At 45.9% G+C, this 20,417-nt stretch overlaps 1 protein-coding gene across 1 annotated transcript; it reads right to left on the bottom strand.

The window, feature by feature from the left end:
- On the bottom strand, nt 1-3,149 carry LOC149338708 (uncharacterized). The gene is made up of 2 exons (XM_089547720.1): nt 2,265-3,149; nt 1-2,206 (listed from the first exon to the last, which is right to left on the bottom strand). The coding sequence occupies exons 1-2, from the start codon at nt 3,119-3,121 to the stop codon at nt 2,161-2,163; spliced, it is 903 nt and encodes a 300-aa protein (XP_089403846.1). The 5' UTR covers nt 3,122-3,149; the 3' UTR covers nt 1-2,160.
- Nucleotides 3,150-20,417: the final 17,268 nt, after the last annotated feature.

Below are 20,417 nucleotides of genomic sequence, written 5' to 3' on the forward strand. Positions count from 1 at the left end.
GAAACCATTTCTGTCTGCCCATGTTGTCAGTTTATTGATTGTTAGCTGTATTTGTCTTTCACATGTTGATATGTTGGAGGATGTGTAAGCTATCTGGAGGTCATCTACATAAAGTGAATACATGACAGACCTTGGTATTATTTTGTTAAGAGAATTCATTTTTACAATAAAAAGAGTTGTGCTTAAAATACATCCTTGAGGCACTCCATTTTCCTGAATAAAATCCCTCGAAAGGGTTGAGCCTAGACGGACATTAAATGAACGGTTAGTCAAAAAGTCTTTAATGGAGTTCAGTATTCTGCCACGGATGCCAAGCTCAGCTAAGTCCTGGAGGATCCCGAACCTCCAGGTAGTATCATATGCTTTTTCTAAATCAAAAAAGACTGCAAGACAGTGTTGTTTGTGTATAAAAGCTTGTCTGACTGTATTTTCGAGACGGACTAGGTGATCTGTAGTTGAGCATCCCTTTTTAAAACCACACTGGTGGATATCAAGAAGTTCACAGGATTGAAGAACAAAGGTTAGTCGTATATTTAGGACACTTTCGAAGGATTTGGCGAGGCAACTAGTCAGGGCTATGGGTCTATAACTGCTAGGAGAGGTTGGGGGTTTACTAGGTTTAAGAAGCGGCACAATAATAGCTTTTTTCCAGGCCTCAGGTATTTTTCCCGATATCCAAACTTTGTTAAAGAACTTTAAAAGTGCTTCTACGGCAGGTTGAGAGAGATGGGCCAGCATTTCGTAGTGGATTTGGTCGGGTCCTGGAGCGGTTTTTTTACCAGCAGACAGTACTGTGTTAATTTCTTGGAGGGTAATCACACTGTTATATTTTTGGTTTGCCCCTCCACTAGTTGGAAGTCTTTGTTTTTCGGCTGTGTTTTTGTATTTTAAAAAAGACTGCGCATAGTGTGATGAACTTGAAACTGCTGCGAAATGTTCCCCCAATATGTCTGCCTGTTCCCCTATGCTTGTTTGTGTGCCAGGTGTTGTCAATAAAGGAATTGTGAACGGTGAAAAGTTTCCATTTAATTTTCGCACATGTTCCCACATTTTTTTAGATGTGGTGTGACTGTTTATAGAAGAGACGTAAGTTTGCCATGATTTTTTCTCGGCACTACGACGGACGTACCGAGCTTTAGCTCTTGCTTTTTTAAAATTTATGAGATTCTCATGAGTCGGATACCTGCGAAATTTACCCCAAGCTCTGTTTTGTAATTTTTTTGCTTCCTTGCAGTCTTTTGTCCACCATATTTTATGATTTTGTTGCACCACTCCTGATGACTGTGGAATAGCTGTGAGTGCGGCAGTTATGATACAATTAGTGAACTTTTCATTTATCTGGTCGATGGAGAGGTTATCTAAAAGTATATTTTCTAAATTTGCCTTTTCTTTAAAAAGTGACCAGTCGGCGAGGTGAAGCTTCCAGCGCCGTGGCCTTGTGGGGATTATTTCCGGTGGGGATGCTAAAGTGATTAGTATAGGGAGGTGGTCACTGCCATATGGGTTGTCAATGATATCCCATTTAAAATCATTAAAAACAGAAGGTGAGCTAAATGACAAGTCTAAAAAGGACATTTTCCCCGAGGTAGGGGAGCAGTAGGTGGCTTTTCCTGTATTTAAAAGACATACATTGTTTGTGATGATAAAATCTTCGATTATTTGACCCTTAGAGTCACAGCGCTCGCTTCCCCAAAAAGGGGAGTGAGCGTTGAAGTCCCCAACTACTAGATACGGTTCTGGAAGTTCATTGATCAGTTCTTGTAAATCGTGGACTGTTAATGTAAAATGTGGAGGAATATATACAGAACAGATAGAAATTGTTTTATGGCTGACGACACTGACCGCAACGGCTTCAAGTTTTGTTTTGAGTGTGATTTCTCGAGCAGGGACGCCGCTTTGCACGACAATCGCAACGCCTCCAGATAGTCTATTTGCGTGCTCACGATCGTGTCTAAAAGTTTTATAATGTTTCAGGATATTTGTATGTTGTGGACCTAGATTTGTTTCTTGAAGACATAAGACTACGGGCGAGATTGACCCTAGGATATCTTTTATGTCATTGTAGTTCCTCAACATTCCTCTACAGTTCCACTGAACAAGAAAAGCCATATTTATGTTTGGGATAGGAACGATTGGGAGTTTACTTATTTTCTGGGGCCGTTATAGTGGCCCTGCCTTTTTTCCGCTCAAGAGAGCTGTTCCGCCGCTCTAAAGCAGGCGGACTGTGGGATACGTCCATCACCTCGCAACAGGTGCTGGACGACCGCGGGGAAGCCGCGCGTGTGTGAGTGTCAGGTCTCCCCCGACGGGGGGAGGTCCTGCGGGATGTCGACCCATGGGCCGGCACTCCCTGGCTTGGAGTTGGCAGAGCAGCTTTCGCTGTCCCTGCCTGGGGCGTGGGTGGCCCTGCTACAGGCACAGTGACACTGGCCTCGGCAGGTGCCGGAGTGCTGTGTGGTGCTACGCCCCTGCGCACCACATCAGCGAAGTTTGGTTTTGCTGAGAAGGAGAATGTATTTGTAACTGCAAAACGCCTTCTGGCTTCTTTAAATGAAATGTTTTCTTTTGTCTTTATGGTAATGATTTCTTTCTCTTTTTTCCAGGACGGACACGCCCTGGAGTACGCAGCATGGTCTCCTTCGCAATTTGCGCAGCGTAGTGCTGCGTCACATTCCTCAGACTGGTGGTCCTTTGATGCGCATTTCGCGCAGGTTTTGCGGCCACGGCAGCTCTGCGAGCCATGGCCAAACTTCTGGCAATTGAAACAGCGACGGGGGTTGGGTATGTAGTGTCTTACGTTGACTTTCAGGTACCCTACTTCGATTGTTTCGGGTAAGCTGCTGGTGTTAAATGTAAGGACCATGTGTTTAGTGTCTATTTCCTTGTTATCCTTGCGGATTTTGATCCTATGGACGTCAATTACATTCTGGTCGGAGAGTCCTTGAAGCATTTCGGTTTCTGTAAGGTGGATAAAGTCAGCTTCGGAGATAACGCCTTTGACTGAGTTGAGGGATCGGTGGGGAGTCACGGAGACAGAGATGTCCCCTATGGAATCGATGTTTGCAAGTTTCGAGCACTGGATGCTCTCGCGTAGTTCGAGGAGTAGGTCGCCGCTTGACATTTTGGATACCTTGTAGCCAGGCCCTAAGGTATCTGTTAAGCATTTTGGTAACAAGAAATGGGGATATGATTCGGGCTTGCTTTTGTTCACAGTTACTGTGAATAACATGAAACTTAGTGAAAGTTGGCTTCTTTTTCATGAAAAAGTCTGATGCTTCGTTCCGCACTCTTTTAAGAGAGCGATCGGGTTTGGAAAGGGGGGGAGCCATAAAAAATTGATGTTTTTCGGTCATGGTGCCAGCCACCCACCATGGAGTCCAACAAGGGGACGCGACAGGAACTTGAAAGAAAGTCCTGCCCACGCCAGCTGTACACCTTAACTATAACCTAATATGACTCAACACAGGGTAGTTGGTCACACACGGTTAACCCTCGCCGCCAGGAAAAAGAGGAAAAAACCAAGAAGGGAGGAGGATACAGGAGAGTTGTAAGAAAGGAGATAGGAAAGTGAAAGATGGAGAGGAGAACAGGAAAAGGCGACTGCCGATTTCCCCCGGTCGGGTCAGGCCGGAGGTGCCGTCTACAGGAAGCTGGGGCCAAAGTGGTGTGTTGCCTCCGCCAAGGGGCCTTAAGGGTCCAAACGCTCGGCATCGACTCAACCACCAGGATCCCCTTTTCCCCGGACACGGCGATGCCACGCACGGCTAAGCGCGGATGCTCGGGTCCGTGGTGACGCATTGTTCACCATCATCCCCCTGCGGGGATGTCCCTGCGGATGCTCGGGTTAACCCCGTGGTCTCGCCACTCACCAACGTCTGCATGCTGCAGACGCCTCCCTGCGGGGAGGTCTGATTAATCATAAGAGGTAACAGGAATGTCCCTTAGCTAGACTCTCGACAGCGCACCAACTTTCCGAAGTGCCACTGAGCAATGGGCGACATGCACACTGTGCAGTTGGAATATAAGTGTATGCTTTCATTAGAATTCAGACATGCGTCATGTTCGCCCTGCTATGTTTATGAACAGCAACTTGCCTGGCCAATATAAATGAATCCACAAATGACACATTTTCTACATCCCACCTACAGTGCAGGCTGTGGTGGTGCAGCATGTGGCATCAGACTCGGCTGACTCCCAGCAGACATATGCGCAGAAACCGAACAGTTTGCAAGGCTCCGTGGTAAAAGAATTCACTTTATACTTCTTAACTACTTTATGTGACATTGCAAACTCTAATTAATGCACTTTTTCAGTAGTTAACTAGCCAAAGGGCTGTTTGACACACCAAAAACACTGCACTTAACCAGTCTCCTGCACTATGGGTCGAGTATATAAAATACTTATGAGTTTAACAGCCATTCCATTTGTGTACAGACCGTGTCACAACATACTGCTTTATCAAGAATGACTGCTCATGCATTCTTTCACTCGTGATATGCTCATTTTATTTTTCTTTCATGCAGCATTCCCCAAGAAACATCTCGGCCTGCATTTTGCACTGCTGCGCTCCATCGCAACATCCCAATTGGCCCTGCCAGTCTGTTCAGGTAAGGGAGCAGCACCCTGAGCATCACCTTTCTTTGGTTAAGCCAATAATGGTTCCTGCAAGTGACTCATGAGTGCATTGACAAACCTAATGTGTGAAAATATTGCATTGTGGGTGTGTTTAGATAAATGCATTTAGTGAAATAACCTTTCAGTTGTCTGCATTTATCTGATAACCTACTAGGTTATTCTCTTCACAGTGGTCCCTGCTTTGGAAACTGCAAAGATGGCTTCATAATTTCATTTTCTGAGAAAGGCTGACTGTAAAACCATGTGTAGGTTATGGCAGAGTTAAAACCACTGGATAGTGCTAAAGTGCGTAACAGTTGCATAATCCTTGCACTGTGGGGCATCCCTCGCTGCATGTAAACAATGAATTTATCGCGACTTCTTTATTTCTCTTTCCTTTTTCCGCACAATGCTGTTCTCCTCGACCAGCACCGCATCGAGCACAGAGCGACCCGGATCGCAGCCGCGCCTAGAGGGAACCACATTAACTTTGTGTTTCCCTCTGGTGCGTACGTTCGGATGTGCGGAAGAGGGATGAGCGACCGCGTATGCCCCGGCCGTGTGGACCTGTCTGACCGACTCAAACTAGACGGAGAGGAGCAGTTTCTGCAGCGCTGGCATACAAGAGGTTTTATGTGGTGCGCGATGGCAGAGTTGGCATGCCAGCTCTACTTTATTAGTGCATTGTTTGTTATCTTTTGTAATTATGATGTCAACAGCAGTGGCGAGGTGTCTCCCGCCGAGTTCTTTCCCCCTCTTCCCAGAGTGACAGTGTGATGTATAACCAACACATTGTTTAGGGGGCTGAGCCCACCCCGCCCCTTTTTTTTCCTTTTCATTTCTCAGAGTTTTATCGATTACTGGGTGACGGGGGATACTCGGACTGTGTATACCCATGTGCTTGTGTGCAGTATCTTGGAATGTTCCTGTATTGGGAGGTTTTTAGACGGACCTTTCTGTGAATTCAGAATTGCTATGTCTCATTTGTTTCTGTAAGGTTGGTCTTTAAATAAACATCTTTTTGTGTACTCTTGGGGCACGCCACGCTCCACTTTTTGTGTTTTTTTTGTATTTTTGTGTATCTGTCTTTTCAGTCGCTGCCGGGTGCAGCCTGACTTGGCCCGCCGAGGACTCGCTGGTCGCTGGTTCTCTGCGAGCTTGGCCGTCACCTGGCGACACGGTTCCTGCTGCCTGGGCGGATCATCATCGTTGCATGCTGCATGATTATTGTTGCATGAAAAGGTGTGCACGACATTTTTTCTGTCTTTCCCAATTTCCACATTTGGCTCATCCCTTGCGAGGAGAAGTGTCCACGTAATTTGTCACCTTTTTCTTCCTCCCTTTTTCTCCTCTCTATTCGCTCTGCTTGCCGCCCTGCGAGTGTCTCTTCTCGTCTCACAGGGCGCTCTGTCCGGCGAGACTCTCTCCTAGGCTCGCTCGCTCTGGGCCAGTCTCTCTCTGCGGCCTTCTTGGTGCTTCCTCTCCTCTTTGTGCCGCGTTCTCGTTGTTCGGTCGCTCGCTGCTCACAGCATGTTAACGCAACCCATTGTCTCCGCTTTCTGCAGCGCTTGGCCCCTGCCTCCATCCCGGTGCGTTCGCTCAAGCCTGTGTCTGCCTCAGCGCCCGTCTGGGTCCCTCCCCTTCTCTCTCCCACTGCCTCCGCCCCTCGGGTCAGTTCAGCCGCTGGGCCGCTGACTCAGCCCACCGTCTGGTCGGAGCCGCCGGGAGGCATCGCGCCGCTCGCTCCAAGGTCGCATCGCCGTATCCCTGCACTGAGGGGCATCCCTCGCTGCATATAAACGTCGAATTTCATCGTGACTTCTTTATTTCTCCTTCCTTTTTCAGCAGAATAGCGTCCCCCTCAACAAGCACCGCATCGAGCCCAAGCCGACCCGGATCGCAGCCACGCCACGAGGGAACCACATTAGCGTCGTGTTTCCCTCTGGCGCGCACGTTCCGATGTATGGAAAAGGGATGCGCGACCACGTATGCCCCGCGCGTGTGGACGTCCAGGCAGTAGTTCCATGTTCGGCGTCTGGAAGGCAACCATGGCGTGCGCGTTGATCGGATCGTGAACTTCTGCACTCTGTGTAAGGAGGAACTCGGAATTCGACCGACTGTGCACGGATGCCTTGCCGGAGGGAGGTTCGAGGAGACCGCCCCTGCGGAGCACTACAAGTGCTGTGATTATGCAATGCCTTTTACTTCAACGAAATGATTGGACAATCACCAATTGTGGCACCACAGGAAAGCGGCCTCAGAGCCTTGGCCGCCCCGTTCCGTGCAATACTCCGCACCTTGCCGAAGGACACGCCGCTCGCCAGCACCATCCGAAGACTCCACATCAGAACCTGAGCCCACAGACTCACCTCCGCCGATCATCAAGCCATCATCGCCCCCCCCCCCCCCCATCACCTTCTCGTGCGTCTCCCTAGCACACAGCGCCATCACCGACGCCCTGCGAGACGCCGGCACCGGGGACGAATTCTGCGCCTTCGCCGCCGACCTCTACCGTGACATCATCACCTGCACTGTGGGAATCTCCGCGAGAATTTGCCAGGGCTGCCCCCTCAGTAGAGTTCTCTTCAACCTCGCCATTGACCCAGTGAGAGAGGTGCATGAAGATAAGCGGCAGCACAACATCCTTGCCTACACAAACGACCTCATCCCGCTCGCTGACAACCTGAAACAGCTGCAGACACGTATTAAAAAAGTGGCAGAGCCCTCTTCTAGGTTCTGACTCGATTTAAATCCGGCCAAGTGTGAGACTCTCCACATCTCCGGATGGACGCCTATTGGAACCAGACAGTCTTCAAGATCGACAGCATTGCCATTCAAACTATTAATCGTTCCAACTGGTTGTGTTGTGCTGTTGAAAAATTATGAAGCAGTATCAACCTGCCAAAAACTTCCGTTATTCTATGGGAAGCCAAATCCTTATGCCCGGGCAACAGGGGCAGGGCCAAAGCCCACCAAAATTGGCTGTTTGGTGCCCCCAACCACACCGGACATACAGGTAGCAGGACAGCAGAAGAATACACCTCACTCAACAGACATAGTGCAGAGCAGGCAATATCGTATCTCAAAGTTTGCTTCCCCTCTTGAATTGTACGAAGTCAAAGATTTCTATTAAACGGCAAAAGTACGATACACCAAGCAGTGCAAATACCTCTTGCTGCATTTCCAGGCTTGTTAAGCATCAGCCTCATTGTGGACTGTTTCAAAACATAACACTTTTTTCTCATAAACTGTCCGAAAGTTGATGTTTAAAGCGTAGAAAAAAGCGCCCAGTGGCATGCTCAAGCGTCGCGCACCACAATCTTCTGCATTTGAAAACCGACACCGATTGTATCCATTTAGCGATAGAAAAAACATTCATGGGGCGGTTAGCCCATACTTTTTTAGCATTTCCTGCACCCTGGTAAGTTTAAAAAACGATCTGATCAGGCGCTGTACACCACAGCCTTCTGGACAATGAAAACTTTAGGTTAGAGCTGATCCATAGTGGAAGAGTTCGGGCTGTTGTATGGTACTGCCACACTGCAGCCGCCCCCTCTTTCACTTCAAAGTCACGTGCGCCATAAGGAAAAGCAATGAACAGCTCGGAAGGAGCACAGGGGCAATACAGGGAGCGGGGAACGAATGACTTGGCCAAAATCTGGAAGTGGCCGCCACGGAGCCTTGCAGTCCCACCCCTAAAGATGTTCTGCTTTCACTGCTGTTTCGACATCGGCGTTGGTTGACTGGCGAACGAGTGCGGCTTGCAAGAAAGAAAAACTGACAGCATCATCATCTGCTGCTTATCAACCTGGCACCAGAGCTACGCCTGCGTCGCACTGCATCAAAGCCTGGGAGTACAAAAGGAGCCCTGCAAGCTCGGCCGGGCTCACTTGGCAGTAGCGACGGAGCCTTGCAGTGGCACCCCTAAAGATTTTCCACTCTCACCGCAGGTTAGTTTGGAGAGCTATTTGCTCACATAGTTGAAAATTTCAGTTCCTATACTTCGTCGCTGCTGCATGTTGTGATTTTTTTTACTCTGTATACGTAAAGTATTGTTGTTCATGTCTGTGAACTGCATACAGTGATTGTTCGCCGCTGCAGAATAGACCACTACGAACATGGCTAAGGATTTGGCTAAGTTCAACAAAGAGATGAGGGCCGAGTTCACAAGACTGAAGGACGAAATAAAGCTAGCGCATAAAGCACTTCAGGAGGCAATGGAGAGAGACTTGCGCAACGAAATTCGCGAGCTTCGAAATGAGCAAAGTCCCTGACCAACAGTCTTGAATAAGACCATACAACAGTTGAGTGATGAGATGGCTGTAAGCCCTCAACTTGCAACAGAAAATGAGGCACTTCGCACTAGGCTCCGTGATGATGTTGAAGGTAGGGTTGTTCGGTCGGAACAGTATTCTAGGAAAAACAACATCGACATACAGGGCGTGAAAAAGACACGAGCATGAATCAGTTATCGACATCTTAGCCAAACTAGGAACAGCCTGAACCTATCGTAGAAATTGATCTTGAAGTGTGCCATTGCGTTCCCACAAGCAAGCCCGAAAAAACGAACATTGTCGTTCAGTTCCGGTCACGGGCGAAACGCAACAATATTTTGCAAAAAGCTAAAAAAATGCGACTTTCCAACGGTAGAAACTAAGCTCATGGAGCACATGGCATTGCAGCATCTGAACTGGCAGGCTGCGGAGGTGGATTTGTTTGACGAGCGGCAGACAGGTTTCCATGGGCTGCAGTGCACGGCTGATTCCATATCGGACTCTGCCATAGCACTGGAGCATGCCAGGGCGGCTGATCAAGTTGCGCTGCTACTGCTACTAGATGTCGCAGGAGCTTTTGACATCGTTCACCACGCAGCAATTCTCGCAGTGCGTGAAGGGTACGTGTGAGCGGGCGCCTTTTGCGATATGTTCGGGGCTTCCTGAGCCGGTCCACCATGTGTGCACGAGTAGAGGGAAAACTCACTAAGCCTCGTTCATTGCACTTTGGTTGTATTGTGTTGGGTTTAGTGGCACATAAGCATGTAAGGCTATCATGAGCCAAACACAAGATGTAGAAAAATTGTTTTGAGCAGGAGTTTATGAAAAAGACTAAAAACGACCGTGGTGTGTATGACCTAAAAAGTTATTTCATACCACCTAGTGCAGGTAAAGCGGAAAAATTTCTTAAATGGCTAATGCTAAAAGTTTTAAAGAAGGTCAAGAAACCTCAGCAGCCATCCTTATGGGGCAAGGATATCTAGGCTCCCAACCAATGAAAGTGACACCTAAGCCTTCTTCTCAGGAATGAGAAAGTAGCTGAGGTGTCCATGCGGTGTTTGTATTCTGCTGTTTTTGAGCCGTCACTGTAAAATTCTGTGTAGTTCACATATTTTTCTTGTAGTGTCCGGTACTCCTGTAATATGTGTTTGTGTGATGTTTGTGTTCTGCTGTTTTTGAGCCGTCCCTGTAATATTATGTGTAGTTCACATATTTTTCTTGTAGTGCCCGGTACTCCTGTAATATGTGTCTGTGTGGTGTTTGTATTCTGCTGTTTCTCAGCCATCAAAGTAAAATTATATGTAGTTCACATATTTTTCCAGTAGTGTCCGGTACTCCTGTAATATGTGTCTGTTTGATGTTTGTATTCTGATGCTTTGAGCCATCACTGTACAAATCTGTAATTCACATATTTTTCTTGTAGTGCGCGGCATTCCAGAAATATGTGTTTGTGTGATGTTTGTATTCTGCTGTTTTTGAGCCGCCCCTGTAAAATTATGTGTAGTTCACCACATATTTTTCTTGTAATGCCCAGTACTCCTGTAATATGTCTGTGTGGTGTTTATATTCTGCTCTTTTTTAGCCATCACTGTAAAATTCTATGTAGTTCACATATTTTTCTTGTAAGGTACGGTACTCCTGTAATACATGTCCATGTAATGTTTTTTTTGCGAAGTGTGTTAATGTGAAGGCACATACAGTGGGAAGGGTGTACCATGGGAACAGTGGGTTGTGCCTTGAGGCGACACCAGGAAAGGTATCCAATATTTCCAAGCTTTGGCAAATATCCTCAAAGCAGAGGTCTGATTGACTGGGGTTTGTTGTTGAACACTGTCATGGAGGTGCACTATGTAACTATGGATTAACAGATGTGTTTCGGCAGGGAACGGATCTTCAAGACGTGTGTTGTATTGGGTTTAATGGCGCATAAGCGACTAAGGCCATCATGCGCCAAGCTCAGGGTGTAGAAAATTGTTTTATATAAGATGTTGTACAAAAGTCTATGTGAACGGCAATGTAAAGGGCCTAAAAAGCTTAAGGACATATGTGTATGTGGGCATAGTTCTTCTGTCCGCAAGACAGGGTTCACTGACTTCGATATACAGACTCTTTATGGAGGATATTCTGTATGCGCATTTGAGAGACGTAAACCAAGGTTATGCACTGAGTCCAGTCGCTTTAGATGGCATCGCAGACCCATACATTACACATCCGTAGTCTAGGATAGTCTGTAAAAGACATGTTCTGTCAGATACCCAGCGTTTTCGAGACAGTACTTTATGTGTGGCAGTAATGTGAGATTTTTGTCAAATGTTATTTTCAAAAATTCGTGTTCATTTAGCTGGAAGTATCATCATCATCATCAGCCTGACTACACCCACTGCAGGGCAAAGGCCTCTCCCATGTCTCTCCAATTAACCCTGTCCTTTGTCAGTTGCCGCCACTGTATCCCTGCAAACTTCTTAATCTCATCCGCCCACCTAACTTTCTGCCGTCCCCTGCTACGTTGAATCCACTCTGTTACCCTTAAGGACCAGCGGTTATCTTGCCTTCGCATTACATGCCCTGCCCAAGCCCATTTCTTCCTCTTGATTTCAACTAAGATGTCATTAACCCGCGTTTGCTCCCTCACCCACTCCGCCCGCTTTCGATCTCTTAACGTTACACCTATCATTTTCCTTTCCATAGCTCGCTGCGTTGTCCTTAAGCTGAACCCTCTTTGTTAGCCTCCACGTTTCTGCCCCATAGGTCAATACCGGTAGGATACAGCTGTTGTACACTTTTCTCTTCAGGGATATTGGTAAGCTACCATTCATGATCTGAGAGAACCTGCCATATGCGCTCCACCCCATTCTTATTCTTCTAGTTATTTCCCTCTCACGATCCGGATCTGCGGTCACTACCTGCCCTAAGCAGACATATTCTCTTACTAGTTCCAGCACCTCGCTACCAATGGCGAACTGCTGTTCCCTTGCTAAGCTGTTGAACATTACTTTGGTTTTCTCCATGTTAATTCTTAGTCCCACCATTCTGCTCTGCCTGTCTAACTGATTGATCATGCTTTGCAGTTCTTGTCCCGAGTGGCTTAGCAAGGCAATGTCATCAGCGAATCGCAAATTACTCAGGCATTCTCCATTAACTCTTATCCCCAACTGTTCCCATTCCAGTCCCCGGAATACCTCCTGTAAGCAGGCAGTGAAGAGCATTGGCGAGATCGTGTTGTGTTGTGTTGTGTTGGGTTTTATGGCGCATAAGCGACTGAGGCTATCATGCGCCAAGCTCAGGGTATCGAAAATTGTTTTATGTAGGATGTTATACAAGAGTCTAAATGAACGGCGGTGTAAAGGGCCTAAAAAGTTAATTCATGCAACCTAGTAAAAATATAAGACAAAATTTTAAAACTGACTTATGGTAAAAGCTTTAAAGGGGTTCGGTAACCTCAGCAGCCATCCTTGGCTGAGCAAGGATCCCGAGGCCCCGAACCGATGGGATAGGGACCTCAGCCATCTTCTCAGGAGTGAGAAAGTGGCTGGGGTGTTTCAAAAACAAATAAGGCAATAGGTTAAAATTTAGTTTATCGAGAAAACCAGCTTCTCTTAAAAAGCTAAAAACGAAACTTATATCTACAAATGCATTGTCACCCAAGATTAGCATTGGATGGAGAGGAATGTGTTCGTTATAAAATTGAGTGAAGTGCTTTTTTCTTAGTGTTTCGAGTTCTGAACATGATATTAAAATATGGATTAGTGTGAGTTCATCTCCACATGTTTCGCAAAGAGGCTTGTCTTGTTTTGTCATTAGGAAGTTATGTGTCAGGTGTGTGTGTCCTATGCGGAGCCGACATAAAATTACCTCCTTAAAACGCTCCTGGTGCGTACAGGTCTTCCATTCCCCTAGAACAGGTTTTACATAATGCAGCTTGTTGTTTATTTCATTGTCCCAAGTTGTCTGCCATTTAGCTTTCAAGTTAGAATGTATTAATTTCATGCAGTCTCTATACGGTGTACTGACTTTTCTGATTTCGTGACTGTGAGCTTCTGCAGCGTACGAGTCGGCTCTTTCATTTCCGACTATTCCAATATGGCTCGGCACCCAGCAGAATTTGATTGTGTGCCCCTGTGTTGTGATTTTTTCTATGTTGTGTATTATGCTCCCTATTAATGGTTCAACTGCATTTTGCGGATGTAAAGCGGTGAGCAGGCTGAGTGAATCTGTGTAGATGATGCTCTTTTCGATACTGTTACTTAATATTCTATCAACAGCTACAGAAACAGCATAACATTCGGCGGTAAAAATGGACGTACAGTTTGGCAGTCTTACAATTTTTTTCCAGTCCCCTTGTACTACCGCACTTCCTACATAATCCGTTGTTTTTGAGCCGTCTGTGTAAAATTCTGTGTGGTAAGCATATTTTTCTTGCAATGTCAAGTATTCCTGTAGTATGTGCTCGCGCGGCGTTTGTTTTTTCTGAAAACGCGTTAATGTAAGGTCACATACAGTGGGCAGGCTGTACCATGGGGGCAGTGGGTCGTGCATTGAGGTGATGTCAGGAAGGGTATCCAGTAATCCTAGACTCTGGCAACTATCCTCGAAGCGTAGTAGTAGAGGTCTGATTGACTGGGGTCTGTTGTTGAACAGTGTTCTGGAGGTGCACTTTGTAACTATGGAATAACAGAGGTGTTTCGGTAGGGAACGGATTTTCAGGACGTATGCGCAAGTGAGCATTGTTCTTCTATCTATAAGGGAGGGTTCATTGGTTTCTACATAGAGACTACTTATCGGGGATGTTCTATATGCACCTGTTGAGAGACGTAAACCAAGGTTATGTACTGGGTCCAGTCTCTTCAGATATGATGGCCTCGCAGAGCCATACACAACGCATCCATAATCTAGGGTGGAGCGTACTACAGACCGGTATATTTGCAAAAGACATTTTCTATCAGATCCCCACCGCTTTCGTGACAGTATTTTGAGTATATTCAGGGATTGGGAGGCTTTCTTTTTGATCATACTTATGTGTGGCAGAAATGAGAGTTTCTTGTCAAATGTTACGCCCAAAAATTTATGTTCATGTTTTACTGGAAGTACGGTGTCATTTAAATGCAAGGTGGGATCAGTCTGCAAACCTCTTTTGAGCGAGAAAAGGACAGCAACTGTTTTATGTGGGGAGAACTTAAACCCATTTTTGTCTGCCCAAACCGAAAGTCGGTTTAATGTCAGTTGTATCTGTCGTTCACAGGTTGGTAGGCTGGACGATGTACATGCTATTTGAAGGTCATCGACATATAAAGAATGCATAATGGACTTTGGAAATATCTTGGCTATGGAATTTATTTTCACGAGAAAGAGGGTAGTACTTAAAATACACCCCTGCGGAACCCCATTCTCCTGAACGAATTTTTTGGAAAGGGTGGAACCTAGGCGTACATGAAAGGAACGCTCAGAAAGGAAGTCTTTTAAGCAGTTCTGCATCCTTCCGCGGATACCCAGGTCCGCTAGGTCACGGAGTATGCCAAACCTCCAAGTGGTGTCATATGCTTTCTCCATATCAAAAAATATTGCTAGGCAGTGTTGTTTATGTATGAATGCTTCTCTAACTGTATTTTCCAGGCGGACGAGATGGTCAGTTGTTGAACAAGATTTTTTGAAACCGCATTGGTGGATGTCGAGAAGTTCACGGCTTCTAAGGACAAACATCAGCCTAATGTTAACGACGCTTTCGAACGATTTTGCGAGACAGCTTGTGAGGGCTATGGGCCTGTAACTGTGTTGTGTTGTGTTGGGTTTAGTGGCGCATAAGCATCTCAGGCTATCATGCGCCAAGCTCAAGGTGTATGAAAATTGATTTCTGTAGCATTTTACTAAAAAGCGAAAAAAATCGATGGTGTAAAGAGCCTAAAAATTGATTTGCTGCTACACTGTATTGCTGGAATAAAAAGTTTGGAAATGTGAGAATTAATCCTTTGAAAGAAGGTCGAGTAACCTCAGTGGCAATCCTTGGCTGGGCAAGAATCCCGAGGCTCTCAACCATTCAAGTAAAAACCTCAGCATTCTTCTCGAGAATGAGAAGACGACTGAGGTGTATAAAAAGTGGAGCAAAGCTCTGAGCTAGAAATTAAAGTCTGTCGAGAAAACCTGCTTCTCTTAAAAAGCTAAAAACACACGATATGTTAACCATTGCATTGTCGCTTAAAATCAGTGCAGGGTGAAAAGAAATGCGTTCATTGTAAAATTGAGTGAAGTACTTTTTTCTTATTTTTTCAAGTTTCACACATGAGAATAAAATGTGATTAATTGTAAGTCCGTCTCCACATTTTTCGCACACTGGTTTTTCTTGTTTTGCAAGCAGGAAGCTGTGTGTAATGTGTGTGTGTCCGATTCGCAGACGGCATAAAATCACTTCGATAAAACGCTCCTGATGCCCGCAGGTCTTCCACTCACCAAGGACAGGCTTTACTAAATGTAGCTTGTTGTTAAGTTCGTTGTCCCAAGAGGCCTGCCATTTTCTTCTAAGTTTATTTTTTACTAGTTTTATGCAGTCGTTATAAGGTATATCTACTTGTTTTATTTGTACATTACTAGCACGTGCGGCACATGCATCAGCCCTTTCATTCCCCATGATTCCCACATGACTAGGGACCCAGCAGAACTTTATTACAAGTCTTTGTGTGTCTGCTTTAATTATGTTATGTATTATGTCTCCTATTATAGGCTGAACGGCATTTCTGGGGTTGAGTGCTGTAATTACGCTGAGTGAGTCGGTGTAGATGACACTATTTGGAATATTTTTCGTGATTATTTCTTTAACTGCCACAGCAATGGCGTAACTTTCTGCTGTGAAAACTGATGCGCACTCAGGTAGCCTAACTATTTTTTCTTCTTTTTCATGTATTACTGCACTCCCAACATAGTGTGCGGTTTTAGAGCCATCTGTGTAAAATTCTGTGAAGTTGTCGTACTTTTCTTTTAATGCCAAGAACTCCTGCAATATATATTCTTGTGGACTTCGATTTTTGTGTATGTGGGTCAACGTAAGATTACATACTGAGGGAAAGATGAACCAAGGTGGCAGTGGGCGCGGTCTCGGGGCAATATTGGGCAGTGTGTCCAGTACACCTAATTCTTCACATATTTCTTCAAAACGGAGGAGTAGTGGTCTGATTGCTTGTGGTTTGTTGTTAAAGAGTTGTCTGGATTGGCATTTTGTAACTATGGGGTAGCACAGATGCTTTGTAAATGAACGTGTTTTTAGTACATATGCAGATGTCAGTATAGCTCTTCTATTTGTAAGGGAGGGTTCATTTGTTTCGACATAGAGACTGTTTATGGGGGATGTTCTGTAAGCACCAGTTGAGAGACGTAAACCGAGGTTATGCACGGGGTCCAGTCGTTTTAGGTATGATGGTCTCGCTGACCCATACACGATGCACCCGTAATCTAGACAGGATCGTACTAGAGCACGGTAAATGTGCAAAAGGCATGCCCTGTCGGACCCCCACCGTTTACGTGAAAGCACCTTCAGAACATTTAAGGATCGGGAAGCTTTCTTTTTCAGGTTGTTAATGTGTGGAAGGAATGTTAGCTTTTTATCAAAAATTATACCTAGGAATTTATGCTGTTCATTTACCGGTAATTCTGTTTCCTTTAGGTGGAGAGCGGGATTGTTCTGAAGGCCTCGTTTGAGAGAGAACATGACGGCCACTGTTTTTTGAGGAGAGAACTGGAATCCGTTTCTCTCTGCCCATGCTGCTAGTTTATTTATTGTCAATTGTATTTGTCTCTCGCACGTTGATGTGTTGGTTGATGTGCAAGCGATCTGGAGGTCATCAACATAAACTGAGTACATAACTGATTTTGGGATGATTTGGGCTAACGAATGCATTTTTACGACAAAGAGTGTAGTGCTTAAAATGCATCCCTGTGGTACTCCATTCTCCTGAATAAACTTCTTTGAGGTGGTTGAGCCAAGGCGTACGTGAAAGGAACGATTGGATAGGAAGTCTTTTATGCAGTTCAACATCCGTCCCAGGATTCCAAGCTCTGCTAAATCGCGGAGGATACCGAACCTCCAAGTGGTGTCGTATGCCTTTTCGAGGTCGAAAAAGACAGCGAGACAGTGTTGTTTGTGTATGAAAGCCTCTCGAACAGTATTTTCAAGGCGAACTAAGTGGTCTGTTGTGGAGTGTCCTTTTTTAAAACCACATTGATGGCTATCTAGAAGTTCACAGGATTGAAGGACAAAAGTTAACCGTATATTCAGGACACTTTCGAAGGATTTGGCGAGGCAACTGGTAAGGGCTATGGGTCTATAACTGCTAGGAGAGGTTTGTGGTTTCCCGGGTTTAAGAAACGGTACAATAATAGCTTCTTTCCAGGCTTTTGGTATTTTCCCTGACACCCAAACTTTGTTAAAAAAACTTAAAAGTGCATCTACGGCAGGTTCAGAAAGATGTGCTAGCATTTGGTAATGTATTTGGTCTGGGCCGGGCGCAGTATGTTTACCGGCAGAAATTACTGTTTGGATCTCTTCTATTGTGATTAAATTATTGTAGGGTTCATTTGTACCACAACTTGTCGGCAGTCTTTGCTTCTCCGCTGTGTTTTTGTGTTTTAGAAAAGCTGCTGTGTAGTGGGATGAGCTGGAAATGGTAGAAAAATAGTCGCCTAAAATATCTGCTTGTTCTTCTAAACTCGTCTGTACACCGGGAGCTGTCAGAAGGGGGATTGTAAATGGAGAGTATTTGCCATTTATCTTTCTGACCTTCTCCCACATTTGTTTTGATGTGGTCGAGCTGTTTATGGATGAAACGTAATTTTTCCAAGAGGACTTTTCGGCACTACGACGGATATATCGAGCTTTCGCTCTTGCCTTTTTAAATTTTATAAAATTCTCCTGAGTAGGGTATCTGCGAAAAGTTCCCCAGGCTTTGTTTTGTCCCTTTTTGGCTTCTTTACACTCTTTTGTGTACCAGTATTTGTGATTTTGGTTTACTATTCCAGAGGATTGAGGAATAGCTTGGCGTGCAGCAGCAATAATACAGTTTGTGAAAAATTCGTTAAGTTCGTCTACACTCAGGTCGTCAGAAACTATTTTGTCTAGGCTGGCTTTTTCACGGAACAGTGCCCAGTTGGCTAGGTGCAGTTTCCACCGTTGCGGTTTAGTTGGGATTATTTCGGGTGAATTGACTGAGCTAATTAGTATGGGTAGATGATCGCTTCCATATGGGTTATCTAAAACATCCCAATTAAAATCTGTAAAAATAGCGGACGAACTAAAAGATAAATCTATACAACTCATTTTTCCTGAGCTAGGAGAACAATAGGTTGGCTTGCCAGTATTTAGGAGACAAATGTTATTGCAGAGTATAAAATCTTCAATCAACTGACCTCTAGTGTCGGTTTTCTCACTGCCCCAAAAGCAGGAGTGGGCGTTAAAATCTCCTATCATCAAAAATGGTTCTGGTAATTGATCTAAAAGGTCTTCTAAGTCATGGGTTGTTATTTTAAGATGAGGGTCAATGTATACGCAGCACACTGTAATTGTTTTAAATGTGTGTAAGATGACTGCCACGGCTTCTAATCTGGTTTTAAGCTTGTGTTCTCGGGCTGCAATACCATTTTTAACTATGATGGCTACGCCACCCGAAAGCCGGCTCGCCTGCTCTCGGTCACGGCGGAAGAAGTTATAGTGTTTCAAAATGTTTTCGTGTTTGGGGCCTAAATTTGTCTCTTGTAAACACAAGGCGACAGGTGAGTGTGTGGCTAATATATCTTTTATGTCGTTTAGGTTATGTAATAATCCCCTACAGTTCCAGTGTATGAATGCCATGTTGTAGATAGTGGAGAACTAGGTTAGGTTTTCGGGCGCCCTGATACGGGGCTTCTCTTTTTTGTGGCGGTCTACGGAGCCCCGCCGTCCTTGCGACGTCGACGGCACGGGGCTGCCTGGACTTGTGTCCATCGTATCCTCCGATACGCTGGACGATCGTGCGAGACGCACGGTTATTTTCGTGTTTGGCCTCTCCGGGGGGGGAGGGGCCTTGGGGCCCGCTGACTTGGAAGTCCGCGTGGCCTGTTTCGTGGGTGGTGGCGCAGCGCTAGCTGCAACCACCAGGGGCACAGGTGGCCCTGCTCCAGGCTCACTGTAAGAGGCCTGGCTAGGTGCCGGAGGCCGTTGTGATGCTGTGCCCTGTTGCACCACAACGGAGAAGGTGGGTTTGTGCATAGATGATGTGACTCGTTTTCGAGCTTCCCTGAAGGTTATGTTTTCTTTCACCTTGATTGTCACAATTTCCTTTTCTTGTTTCCAAACTGGGCATGCACGTGAGTACGCAGGATGGCTGCCCTCACAATTTACACACAGGTGTGGTACAATTTCACATTTCTCTGAGTCGTGTTCATGGGAAGCACATTTCGCGCATGTTAGTTGGCCCCGGCAGCTCTGAGAGCTGTGGCCGTATCTTTGGCACTTGAAGCAGCGTCGCGGATTTGGAATATACTGTCTGAGTTGGTGTTTCATATAGCCTATTTCTACGGAGTCTGGGAGGATGCTCGATGCGAAAGTAAGAACAATGTGCCTTGTGGGTATTTCCTTATTGTCTCGTCTCATTTTTATCCTGTATACATTAGTGACGTTTTGTTCCTTTAAGCCTTCCAGAAGTTCTTCGTCAGTTACATATTTGAGGTCATCGTCCGAGATAACTCCCCGAACAGTGTTCAACGACCGGTGTGGGCTGATTGTGATCGGGATTTCTCCAAAGGTTTTCACTTCAGGCAGTTTTTCTTGTTGATGGTTGTACAAAATTTCTAAGAGTAGGTCGCCATTTGCTAGCTTTTTGATTTTATATCCTTCTCCAATGGCATCTGTCAAGGTCTTGGTAACAGTGAATGGAGATACGAGTCGAGCAGTCTTTTCTTCATCTTCGCTGTGAACAACATGAAAACGTGGGAATGTGGTTGCATTCTTTGTGAAAAACTTCGATGTCTCGGTGCGCCCTCTTTTCCGAGGGAGATCAGTGTTGAAAAAATGGGAAGCCATAAAAAATGTTTGGTGTTCGGCAACAGTGCCAGCCACCCACCATGGAGTCCAACAAGGGGACGGGACAGGAACTTGAAAAACAAGCCCTGCCCACGCCAGCTGTACACCACTACTATAACCCAATATGGCGAGACACAGGTTTGTCAGCCACACAAGGTTAACCCTCGCCGCCAGGAAATAGGAAAAGACCAAGAAGGGAGGAGGATACAGGAAAGTTGCAAGAAAGAAGACAGGAAAGTGAAAGATGGAGGGGAGGATAGGAAAAGGCGACTGCCGATTTCCTCCGGTTGGGTCAGGCCGGAGGTGCCGTCTACAGGAAGCTGGGGCCAAAGTGGTGTGTTGCCTCCGCCGAGGGGCCTTAAGGGTCCAAACGCTCGGCATCGGCTCAACCACCAGGATCCCCTTTTCCCCGGACACGGCGATGCCACGCACGGCAAAGCGCGGATGCTCGGTTCCGTGGTGACGCATTGTTCCGTGGTGACGCAGCGTGA

Source organism: Amblyomma mixtum, chromosome 6 (assembly GCF_055824585.1).
Source record: "Amblyomma mixtum isolate Tamu chromosome 6, ASM5582458v1, whole genome shotgun sequence".
Classification (NCBI taxonomy): domain Eukaryota; kingdom Metazoa; phylum Arthropoda; class Arachnida; order Ixodida; family Ixodidae; genus Amblyomma; species Amblyomma mixtum.